Source organism: Ciona intestinalis, unplaced genomic scaffold, assembly GCF_000224145.3.
Source record: "Ciona intestinalis unplaced genomic scaffold, KH HT000542.1, whole genome shotgun sequence".
NCBI lineage: Eukaryota > Metazoa > Chordata > Ascidiacea > Phlebobranchia > Cionidae > Ciona > Ciona intestinalis.
The window spans coordinates 45,687-58,133 of record NW_004190863.1 but is presented as its reverse complement, the minus strand read 5'-3'; the positions used below and the strand labels follow the sequence as shown (position 1 = coordinate 58,133).

Sequence of the window (12,447 nt, the reverse complement as noted above, 5' to 3'; positions counted from 1 at the left end):
ACGTTTCTCCAGTACTGCTTTTTCAAACGAAAGTTCTGTAAAAAATGAATCTCAATTTATTTTATATTCAAATAAAGCTTTTTACAATGCTAAACTACTTATAGGCAGAAAACACACAAAAATGAACGTCTTGGCATAAAATAAATTCACTTTTTAAATCCTTTCCATTAGCTAGTTTTTACATGAAAGTTTCCCCACAAATACTGAATTCAAAATCGTCTTTCCATTTAAATAGCGCGAATTAACATTTACGGGACCATTTTCACCTACTGTGGTCATAAAATTGTGAAGTCATGCGGAACGGTGGCGATGGCGCGAAAAAGGCAAAACAAACGAAAAAAGTAATTCCAATGTGGCGAATTCTGCAGGGAGTAGGCATTTGCTGCAGTGAACTTGGTTTGCTCAGCTACGCGATAACATTCATATAGTAGGATGGGGGAGGTTGGGACACCTTCGGCGCATAATATCCGAATATCCTGATCGTGTTTTAAACAGTTAACAACGGTCTATGGGAGTCTTGAGCATATAGTTTTATAATTCTTTAAAAACTCCTTGTTTACTACCACATTGGACAAAAATGGAGTTAAAATGTGTCCCAACTTCCCCACCCTACTATTCATGCTGTTTTAGATGCGTCAATTTCGAGTATATACCTAGTTATAACAGGTGTGTGAAACCACTATGTTAAAACTGAATTTGTGCGACTATTGCTTTAAACATGACTCTACTTTTGTATACTATTTATCATGGAATGTTTTATATTAATAGAACAATCATATTTAGTAGGCTCTAGGCTGCATTACGTTTCTCCAACTGCTTTTCTTAAAAGTTCTGTAAAATGGATGAATCCAGAAAATCTGGTACAAACCAGTTAAAACCGCATAATCATCCTGCTCAATTGACCAGAATGAGTCTCAATGACAACAAAGCTGGAATGCAAGGATTGGATAAAGAAAAAATAAACAAGTTTGTGTGACTTTTTTTATAATTTTATGAATTATCATTTAAATTTATTACAATGGCGTCGATTTATAATTTGGCAGATTTGTTGCACCAACAATTTTCTGAGAATTTTGCAGCAGTTGCAGCAACCCGTAGATTTCCAAATTATAAAATAATTTCACCCTTAAAATGTTCTAAAAAAATCTATACAAATCTATTTTTTAACTATCTATTTATCTTCTCGATCCCTAGAATTTTTTCCACCACTGATAGGCTTATATTTTATGTATATAGATTATTTAAATGTTGAAATATTTTCATACTTGCACCAGAATTATAATGGACAACACAGTTGGTTCACGGTTTTACAAAAATGAACAAAAGCGAGAGCAACAAGTGAATGCAAGAATTCAAAAAATGAAAGAAAAGTTAAATTCTTTTACATCCAATCAAATCATGACAGCAAAACAACATGTAAGTTAGCTTAAATTTTCCATTTTTTTGTGTAGGAGTCTGTATGATAATTTTGTTGTAATGTGTATGTTAGCTTGCTATAGTTGTAAATAAATGAGCTATATTTCTATTCTAAATTTAGTGTTAAGGAGAAATGTGGTAAAAATATTCTGAAGTCAATAAGGTTTTTGAAATATATTTAACAGTGCTTTGTTATATGCAATTATGGGTAATGGAAAAATTACTCTGCTTTTACATTATGTATTTTGCGCTGTTAAGTTACTTTTTATGTGATATGATATATTTTTTTTATTTCATGTATCTATGGGTAACGGTAACGGAAAAATTACAGTGCTTTTACATTTCGCATTTGCTGTGAAGTTACTTTAATGTGACAATATATTGCTTATTTCATGTATCTATAATTAAAAGAAAAATGAAAGTGTTTTACTGCTTTTGCATTATTTGCTGTTAAGCTAATTTTATAAAGTAATATTTCTCAATTCAGGCCGAAGAAATCTTATCGGAGGTTGAAAACCAAAGAGATTTGTCTCGTACCATAATCCATATTGATATGGATGCTTTTTATGCAGCTGTGGAAGAGAGGGACCGACCTGAATTGAAACAGAAACCAATGGCAGTTGGTGGAATGGACATGCTTGTGAGTTGGCTGGTGATTTAATGTGTAAAACAGCTGAATGATTTATTCTTCATAAACTTTTTTACTGTTGATAAAAGTTTTTTTTGTGAAAGTTGTTTCTAATTAAAAGGAGACTTATGTTTCGCTGGAAAAACACATGTTTTGTAGTAATAGAATAGTTTTATACTGTTGTTTGTGGTGATATAATATAAATTTATTTTTAGTTCACTTCTAATTACGTTGCCGGAAAATACTATCGATGCTTTTTTATTAATTTTTTGCCATTAACCCAACCCTTATTTTTTGTGACCATGTTCTGAAAGTACACATTTTTATGACAATACTATGTAAATATATATAATGATATTGATTAATTATATATATATTAGTCATCAACTTTTGATTTTTACTTTTTAGTCCACTTCTAATTACGTTGCAAGAAAGTACGGAGTACGAGCTGCAATGCCAGGTTTTATCGCAAAAAAGTTGTGTCCCAATCTTATCATTGTTCCAACTAATTTTGACAAATACAGAGAGGTATTTTTCTTGTTTACTTTTTTGCTTTTTCTTTTTTTGTATTAAAAATATAAAATTAAAATTTTTACCAATTTGGAAATCACCCATGAAAACTTTTATATATAGTAGTTTTTAAATGAATTTTGTGTAATTGTAAATAGTTAATTATAAATACCAAGATAAGTAACTAAGTAATCGAAAATTTCTATGGTAGTGGGGACTAGTGGGTAGTGGCATTCAATATTTGGTAAGCTAGCAGTGGGGCTCATGCCATACAAAAACAAATTTAAAGGCTTTCGAAAAAGCTTTCGCGAAATCGAATTTAAAAGCTTTTAAAAATCGAGCAAATTATTAAATTGTTTATTGTTATTAAATTATGACAATATGGATATTAATTTCTTTCCCCCATAATTTATAACTTTTCCGCCATTTCTTGTAAATATATATATATATATTATATTCCTTTGGCTATGTTGCACAGGTAAGCAAGGAGACACAAGAGATATTTTCTGAATATGATGAAAACTTTTGTGGTATGAGTTTGGATGAAGCTTTCCTTGACATTACAGATCACTTGCAAAAGCGACTTATTTATGACCAAGTAGGTTAATGGTGTAATATGCGTTGTGTATATGCAGGGATGCATATTACAAAATAATTAGGTATTCTATGATGTCCTAGAATACTTAATTTCAAATCCAGAATTTTAAATCTTTTTTTTGAATCAGAATTTTGAATCTTTTTCAAAAGAATTTTAGTTTTACCCATATAAATTAGTTTAATGTCACTACAATTGCAGCCTTGTAGGATAATGAAGTATAAAATGGACATCTCTATGTTGATTATATATGTGTTAGTCAATACTGGTATAATAATGCATGTATGTGTGTTTAAAATTGGTATCATGTATGAGTATCAGAGATTAGAATATTCTGGAAAAAGAATTACCACCTTCTGAAACCTCACCTGGCTGATACACTGTATGTCTTGATTTCTGGAATACTGGGACAACACTCATTTTTAAAAAAAATCTATTTTTTCAACACAGGAAGAACGAACTTTTCATTACCATCCAACCCTTGCCCCAACAACCACAAGTGAGGATACAGATGATAAGAAATCGTCAGAAACTTTTGGTTTTTCAGCAGAAGAAGTGGCTAAGGAAATACGATTCCGAATTCAGCAGGTGAAAAAAAGTTTAATTTTTTTTTAAATTTTATAAACATGATTTAATTTTTTGTAAAGTTTAACTTTTTTATCTGACATCATTATTTTGTACCTACCATAGAAAACAATATATATATATTTTTTTAAGCATTAAATTTTATAAGCATGGTTTATTTGGTCAGTCATTGTATGGTTGATTATTTGCACCTACCGATTACCAAATTGACATTACATGAAGATATATAAATAATAAAAAAGAGTAGCTACGGATGTTGTATTGTGCGTTCCTTCCAGTGCAACTATTTTCACTTATAATTGTAAAATAAATGAGTCTAAATTTTAAGATGTATACCAATGTGTTTTGTTAAAATTTAAAGAAACTAACAAAGTTTTTTTTTTTTTTAAAACTAACAAATTTAGACATATATATATATTTATATATATATAATATATTTATTTTATTTTTTAAAACTGACTATATTATACACGTTTTTTTCTTGAATTTTTTTTACAAAATTAAAATGTCAGTATATACAGTGCCATTGTTATTTTCCAAAAACTTAAGAAACTAACAAAGTGGTTTTTAACAGAAAACTTTGCTCACTGCAAGTGCTGGCATCGCACCAAACACAATGCTTGCTAAGATTGGAAGTGATTTAAACAAACCAAACGGACAAACCTTTTTTGCTCCAAATCGAGATGAAATAATGAAGTTTATTAAAGATTTTCCAGTCAGAAAGGTAAGGCTTTAGGAAAGTAGATTTAAATAAATGTTTAGTTTTTTATTTACGTTTTTTTTAAACTTAAAACAGAGTAAAAATAACATATGTATTAGTATTACCTATTAAATGTCGCCAATTAGCAATGTTAGTCCACTTTGTATAACTTTAAAAGTTATCAAAATATAAAACTTCTTGTAAAGTTTCTTACGTGATGGTTACACCACTACTTTTCTCTATTAAAATTAAAAGTCATTTCAAGACTTAATAGTATAAAGCATAACCAGCCTATTACAAACTCTACAAAAAGTGGTTATGTTTTGATAAATTTGCAGTGGTGTAACCAGCAATGAAGTAACTTTACCAAAGTTGTCATATTTTCATATCCAAGACTTTTAATAGCAAAAAGTAGTGTATAGCCAGCACTTCAGTAGCTTTACAAACAGTTTTTTTTATTTTTCGATAATTTTTTTACCAAAATTTTTTAATTATTAGGTCAATGGAATAGGAAAAGTGACCGAGCAACTTCTTTCCTCCCTCGGTGTTCAGAAATGTGGAGATATTTATGAAATGCGAGCAGAGCTGATGTTGCTCTTTTCAGCCACCTCGTGCTCCTTCTTCTTCAGGATGTGTCTCGGATGTTCCTCCAATATCCTGGAACCAGATGGAGAAAGGAAAAGTATCAGCACTGAGAGGTTATATTTAAATAAGAGACTGACGATGCCTTTTAGGAAAAATATATATCTTTTGTTATGAAATTGGTTGGACTTGGTTTTTGTCTGTTACGTGTTTTAGGGTCAACAGCTATAAAATACGTAGGCTAAAAAGTAACAAACTAAAACATTGATTTTTGTCTGTTATGTAGATTCACAAAATTCCTCACATACTTTTTTTTAAATTTTTGTTGATGTTTATTTTATTAAATAATTTGATAATTTAATTTTTAAGGGCTTCCACAACCTTCAACGTTTCATTTCGTTATTTTTGCACAAGAATTCTGATTCATCTTAACCGTTTTACGCAGAACATTTGTTTTGATTTTGAATCCTCAGATTTAAAATTTTTACTTTTGAATTGTTAAATATTACTCTTTAGTATATATTGTGATTTGTGATAAACAAGGACGTTCAAAAATTTTTTAAAAAACTATTCTGTAACAGTTCATCAGTCATCTTAACCCTTTTTGCATTCTTTTCAGAACATTCAGTACAATATCAAATCGTGATGAATTATTTGCCAAGCTAGATGAACTCTGCCATAGTTTAGCTGCGGATATGAAGAAACAAAATGTCCAGGGAAAAACCTTGACTTTAAAAACAAAGAATGTTGATTTTCAGGTATAGAAATATAAATACAATATATACATAGTACATAGTATTGTCAAGTAAAATGGGATACCTTTAGCACATAATATCAGTATATTCTGATTGTGTTTTAAACAATTAACAACAGTCTCTGGGAGTCGTGAGGATACGATTTTATAATTCTTTGAATGTATTTGTTTACTATCAAATGGTACAAGAAAAAATAGAAAAAATAGAATGAATTTTTTTCACTGCGCATTATCTGACTAGTTTGGCTTGGTCCAGATGTGATCTGTTTAAGTGTGGTTGACTGTACTAACTTGTGCTTCTCTCATATCATATTTATTCAGCGGCCAAGTTTGGCTCAGGTCCAGATGTTTAAGCGAGTTCACTAATTTCTTTCATGTTATATTTTTTCAGCTTCACACAAGATCAAAGACGATAAATGTTCCAATGACAAATTATCAAACAATATTTCCTGTTGCACAGGAACTTCTAAAACAAGAGATACTTAACGCTAATAACAAACTATCATTGCGGCTGATGGGTAAGTACCAAGTATTTAAACACGGGTGTCATCTTATGTTTAGCAGCATCAAGCCTAAAACAGCTTTTACTTTGCTGTTGGGTGTCTATACAAACAAACAGAGTCAAAGTATATTGCATTTACCACAATTATTCAATGAGGTTCCCTATGTTTGATTACTATGAGTGTAACTGCATTTTAACAATGTCCCCCCATATTTTACTCTGCTGTTAGGTGTCTTTACAAACAAGCAGAGCCAAAGTATATTGCATTCACCGGTTCACCACATTAATCACTGTTTGACGACTATAATTGTAATTGTATTTTAGCAATGTCAGCCAAGGTTTTGTCCAGATTAGCTGTCCTGTTCTGTACACTTGTTTTAATTTTCTTAGGTGTTGGATTATCAAAGTTGGAAACAGGCACCACCTCAGCTCAAACCTCAATCCTCAAATTTTTTGCCGGGAATACGAAACCTCAAAGTTGCGACAAAACATTGTCTGCTCAAACAAGTTCTTCCCGTGATCATGAATGTTCAAATCACGAACCTTGTGATGAAAACCATGAAGATGGCGATCCTGTGAAGCAGGAAGATATGAAAAATGAATTACTTCAAGTTGAAACTTCCAATACTGATATAGAAACATTTCCTTGCCCTGCGTGTGGTACTGAGCAAGTTAAAACTACATCATTACTTAATCAGCATTTAGATGCTTGCTTGTCTTCAGATAAAACTTTTCAACAACCAGAAATAAAAAGCTCTTCAAATTTTCCAGAAACTTCTAATTCACCACGTAATACTGCTAACTCAAACTTAGCGAATTCAAACTCTTCTTCCAAAATGTTAGATGATGCTTCATTCTCATGCCCAATATGTTGCGCCAGTTTTCAGTCTTCAAAAACAACATTGTATCAGTTTAATAACCATGTTGACTCCTGCTTGAGCCAATCCACAATAAGAGATATTTTAAAAGAAGAAAATGGAGAATCTTTTAAAAAACGATCACTTGCGAATCATAATAATAATGAAAACTTATCAAAACGTAGAAAATTAATTTCCAAAGGCGATGGAATTGAAAAGTTTTTTGTTCCACTATAAAACCTATATTTATGTTGTTTTTTTAAATATATAAAAAAAGTATTTATTTCAAATCTATATAATTTTAATGTATTTTCAGGTGTAGGTAATAGAACATTAAAATATGGCATATAACCGTCCATATATAGAACATAATGTAAACCCAATGTTCCAACACCGGGGTAATCAGCCTGTACCTCCCAACATGATGCCAGGCAACTTTTTTGGCCAACCAAGACAAATAAGCAATAATCAACCTGATTTACCAATAAGACAAAACTTCTTCAGTGGCCAGAATCCCTATCCCATAGTTAGACAAACCATGCCACCCCATCAGATGCATGGACCTGCTAACTCAATGGTAAACAGAATGCCTTTTATGGCTGAGGAACCAATAATGGGACAAAACATGCAATGTTTTGGAGGACCAATGCAAAATCAACAAACACCTTCGCATTTTAGAATGAGGGGTATGTACATTTAGAGATTTAAATGTGTTTTTTCTAATTATTTATTTGTGTTTTGATGTTGTTTTTTCTAATTACTTATTTGTGTTTTGCTGTTGTTTTTTTCTTAATATTTATTTACTTATTTAAAGTTTCTAACAAATTGTTTTTTTTAAGTATTTATTTAGTTATTTAAATATTCTAAATATATTATTTTAATATTTTTTTTAAATATTTTTTTCTAGGTATGCACACCAACCGGAACAGGTTTATGAACAGACCTCAACCACCACCAAACCAAAACCATGATATGAATGTATTTAACAATGTTCGAATGACACATCAAATGATGGGTGACAAGTTCCCTGTCCAGAGCTTCACACACCAGTCATGGAATTGCCCCATGAACACCCAAACTTTTCAGAGTGGTGTAAAAAGACCTGAAGTAGCTTCGCAAACAGGACGATTTTGCAAAAATTTCCAGAATTCGTCAACTCAGTCCAGTGATGCGCTGGTTGTGGAAGGTTTTTTAAAAAAGATTGAGAAACACACGAATAATTTAAGCAAAGTTAGTGCAAAAGAAGATATAACATCAAAGCCACAAGACATAAAGGTAAATTTAATGTAACAAAATATTGGTTAAACCTATTAGAAACAGAATACCTGTAATATATAGTAGGTTGGGGCAAGACGGGACACCTTTGGCACATAATGTCCAAATATCCAGATCGTGTTTTATACAATTAACCATGGCCTATGGGAGTTGTGAGGATACGGATTTATAATTCTTTGAATGTTTTCTGTTTACTACTAAATGGGACAAAATAATAGAATGAAAGGTGTCCCATCTTTCCCAACTTACTATAACTAATATCAATTCTCTAAAATTAACTATGTTTGGATTTGCATTATTGTAATTGTCAGTAATGCTCTTGTTTTGTTCCAGATATGTGAAGCTCAGCGTTTACGACGAAAAGCTGATGAATTGCTTGAAAAACTTGAATCAATTAACGAAAGTGGGAAATTATTCAATGCAGAATCTGCTGCTATATACAAAGTATGATATTTTTTACTTTTAATAGTATATGGTTAGATTTTTTACTACTAGTTTGGACAATGGATTATTTCATAAGTTAGACACATTAACGTGTGACATTAAATGCTTTATAGTAAAGTCTGGCGAGAACAATTTTTTTGTCACATTTTTAGCTTTTATTTGGGAAATAGACTGATCATTGTACTATCACCACTGTATAGTGTTTATTTTAAGACATGTTTGTAAGATAGGCAATTAAACTGTTTATGTATTGATACTGGGTACTCAGGGTATATACGCATACCTTTCAAACCTATCATTAAGCGCATATGTGCTGAATTTACATCGAATTTCTTCTTTAGAAGGAGCTGGATACAATTTTAACAACTCTTTCCAATGAGGCCGTGATTAAGGGATTAAAAAAGAAAATCGAACAACGTAGAAAACGTAGGTTAAGAATTAAGAAAAAGAAACACTCAGTTTATCTCGTTGAGAAAGAAAGGAGAGAACGAATTGAGGAGAAACATTCCCAAATTGAAGATTGGTTAAAATCGGAAAAAGTAAAACATGAAACGCAGTTACGAGTGAGTCTGCCATACCTTTAAAAATGATTTTGTGCTTTACCTTAAATAATTTTACTTTTTTAGTGTTAGTTACTTATTTTTTGTTAATTGTTTTGTCAGCTTTGTGATTTTTTTTGAAATTATTTATTTTAAGTTTTGCAATTGCAATTGTTTTTCCAAGTTTATTTATTTAAGTTTTTTATTTCTGCAAGTTTTTTTTTTTATTTTAAACTGCAAATATATTTTTGCTTTGAGTTTCATTTTTTCAGGATAATGAGATGCAGCGACAATTGGATGAAGCTTTGACTGAAGTTCGAAAGGAGGAATCTACTTTAAACAAATCTGTTGATCTTATAAATGCTCTCGATAAGCTAAGAAAGGCTAGACTTCAAACACTTAAGTCATCAGGTATACAGTATATATATGAAATATATAGGCCTTCAATATATATATATATGAATAAAAACAATTATCCACAAAATTACATATGCGGTAAAGGTAACTTGTAAGCGGGCATAGGGTGTATTGAACAGAACACCTGTGTTCCTATAACTTTCGTTTACCCGCCAAGCAAGGATAAAGCAAATTACACACATTCACTTAAATTAGGACTCTTCGATTACGGTATCGAAGATTTAGAAATATTTAAAACAAAAAGACAGGATATAGTGACAAAACATGCTTATAGTTAAAACATATTTACTTGATCGGAAAAAAATAGGTGTGGTCGCTACCTATTTACACCTCTTTTCACTGTAAGTATGTTATTTCAACCAAACTTCCAGGTAGAGAAGTTCCATCTGATGTTATGACGAACAACTTCCATGATTTGGTGGAAATTACAAAGAAAAAACTTCAAAGTCAAATTTTGAATGTCGAGAAAAAATCCAACGCTCTGAAAATGTTCGTGGAGACAGAACAGAAAGAAGTCCGAAGTCTTCTGATGAAGCAGAAGAAGATAAAGGAAGAGAAACGAAGAAAAAATTGGGAAGATGAGAGAAAACAAAATCTGTTTGGAAAGTTTGAATTAGGTAAGTAAATGAATGTAAATTATTTATTCTCGCTCAGGATTGCAGAGTTGATTTGATTAAAAAAGGAAAATATTTTTATTTATAAAATCCGGTGTTGTTTCACGATACGCACAAAAAAGGGGATATTTTATGTATAGTTTTACTAAATAGATGTATAGTAGCAAAAATAACAGAATATTAAGTTATTACTTGCAAAAGTTTGTATAAACATCCCTTGTACCAGGCTTGTAAAACTATTTTAAATACCACAAAATCGCTTGAAAATCTTTTTAAATACCACATTTTAATACGTTTGGTAACAGAAGTAACAGAATACACTAAGTTATTATTTAGGAAAGTTTGTACCAAAATCGCTTGCACACATTTTGATAAACAAATGTACAACATCTAGCATATTATTTGCTGCTTATATTTGTCACCATACTAACATGGTAATTGATTCCAGAGTTGGACGCTTTTGACCCAATGTGGCCGGTACATCAGTTACATCAACAATCTCAAGTTGATGTTAACACGCTCGTGGAATACAGGTTTTTTAATTATTTAACTTTTTTTTTGCTTTAGCTAGGCATCCTGCAAGCGGTTGTTTAATTTAAAGTGTATGTTTTTTGGGGATATGCAACACGCTTGTGGAATACAGGTTTTTTATTTAACTTTCTCTTGCTTTAGCTAGGCATCCTGCAAACGGTTGTTTAATTTATGGTGTATGTTTTTTTGGGATATGCAACACGCTTGTGGAATACAGGTTTTTTATTTAACTTTCTCTTGCTTTAGCTAGGCGTCCTGCAAACGGTTGTTTAATTTATGGTGTATGTTTTTTTGGGGATATGCAACACGCTTGTGGAATACAGGTTTTTTATTTAACTTTCTCTTGCTTTAGCTAGGCGTCCTGCAAACGGTTGTTTAATTTAAAGTGTATGTTTTTTGGGGATATGCAACTCGCTTGTGGAATACAGGTTTTTTTAATTATTTAACTGTTTTTTTGCTTCAACTAGGCATCCTGTAAACTGTTGTTTAGCTTTTTAGGTCCCTCACTAGGGATGCAAAATAATTAGGTATTTTAATATATTCTAGAATACTTTATTTCGAATCTAGAAATCCGAATCTAGAATTTGGAACATGACATATGATGACTTCATTAAAGAGAATACCGAATCTCGAATCCCGAATTTACATTTGAATATAAAAAAATTAATGAGAACGTGTTTTAACAACTGTTGTTTTGTCGGTATATCCTGTTTTTCATTTAAAATATTTCTAAATGTTCGCTACCCTAATTGAAGAGACAAAAAAGTTATGATTTTTTATGTTATGTAATTTGTATTGATAATACTTCTCATTTTATTCAGACGACAATGGGATCAGTTTATAAATAACGAGGGAAGTGAAATCCCAATAAATTGGGTTGAACCCGTTCAATCTCCGAGTGAACAATGGAAGAAATATTCCGTCGAATGTAACTCGGTCGATCAAAAGTTGCCGCAATAACTGTTGTGTGTTTGCAAATGCAGACATATCCTTTTGTATCCTCTTATTTGTGAATTAAAAAACCTAAAAAAATATTCACCCACAAAGTAACATATTTGGTAACTCGTAAGCTGGCATGAGGTGTATGAAACAGAACACCTGTGTTATAACGACTGATGTTTTTTGGGCACCCGAGATAAAGTAAGTTGCATTCATCTACATATTTTATGATAAGTTTTATTGTGGAGTTAGTAGAAAGAAATTGAAATGCATGAGAAATACTAATACTAGTGTTTGATTCGGATTCTTGTTTATTAAAAAACGGTATGCCAAATGTATTAGGTGAATTTACACTGTTTGCAGATGTTTTGCGAAATTCCTTTCAGATTTTTTGAGAAAATTTTGTTTTAAATTTTTTGAGAACATTTCATTTGAGATTTTGTGGAAAATTTGTTTTAGATTTTTGAAGAAAATTCATTTTCATTCTTCATTATGTGTTATCTAATTCCAGGCTTTTTTGTTACATGCTTATTAAAAGCAATTGCACTGTGTTATTTCA

At 31.1% G+C, this 12,447-nt stretch overlaps 2 protein-coding genes across 3 annotated transcripts; both read left to right on the top strand.

Annotated features, from left to right (window-relative positions):
• Positions 1-766: 766 nt before the first annotated feature.
• On the top strand, positions 767-7,445 carry LOC100179616 (DNA polymerase kappa-like). The gene is made up of 11 exons (XM_002120187.4): positions 767-966; positions 1,275-1,416; positions 1,904-2,056; positions 2,453-2,572; positions 3,033-3,152; positions 3,600-3,737; positions 4,309-4,458; positions 4,933-5,132; positions 5,636-5,774; positions 6,162-6,288; positions 6,663-7,445. Exons 1-11 carry the CDS (start codon positions 839-841, stop codon positions 7,364-7,366), a joined length of 2,121 nt encoding a protein of 706 aa, XP_002120223.1. The 5' UTR covers positions 767-838; the 3' UTR covers positions 7,367-7,445.
• On the top strand, positions 7,418-12,442 carry LOC100181938 (programmed cell death protein 7-like). 2 transcript variants are annotated; one of them, XM_026839643.1, is made up of 8 exons: positions 7,418-7,815; positions 8,037-8,404; positions 8,738-8,848; positions 9,193-9,411; positions 9,660-9,798; positions 10,176-10,421; positions 10,867-10,951; positions 11,771-12,442. In XM_026839643.1, exons 1-8 carry the CDS (start codon positions 7,470-7,472, stop codon positions 11,907-11,909), a joined length of 1,653 nt encoding a protein of 550 aa, XP_026695444.1. In that variant the 5' UTR covers positions 7,418-7,469; the 3' UTR covers positions 11,910-12,442. The 2 variants fall into 2 exon arrangements, with proteins under 2 accessions (XP_026695444.1, XP_002120155.1); XM_002120119.3 differs by having other exon boundaries at positions 7,419-7,815; positions 9,190-9,411.
• The last annotated feature ends 5 nt before the right edge of the window (positions 12,443-12,447 follow it).

Coding starts and splice junctions, on each gene's coding strand:
- LOC100179616 (XM_002120187.4), top strand. CDS start 839: ATGGATGAATCCAGAAAATCTGGTACAAACCAGTTAAAACCGCATAAT. Junction 3,153..3,599: donor AGCGACTTATTTATGACCAA/GTAGGTTAATGG, acceptor TTTTCAACACAG/GAAGAACGAACTTTTCATTA. Junction 3,738..4,308: donor TACGATTCCGAATTCAGCAG/GTGAAAAAAAGT, acceptor GGTTTTTAACAG/AAAACTTTGCTCACTGCAAG.
- LOC100181938 (XM_002120119.3), top strand. CDS start 7,470: ATGGCATATAACCGTCCATATATAGAACATAATGTAAACCCAATGTTC. Junction 9,412..9,659: donor AACATGAAACGCAGTTACGA/GTGAGTCTGCCA, acceptor TCATTTTTTCAG/GATAATGAGATGCAGCGACA. Junction 9,799..10,175: donor TCAAACACTTAAGTCATCAG/GTATACAGTATA, acceptor CCAAACTTCCAG/GTAGAGAAGTTCCATCTGAT.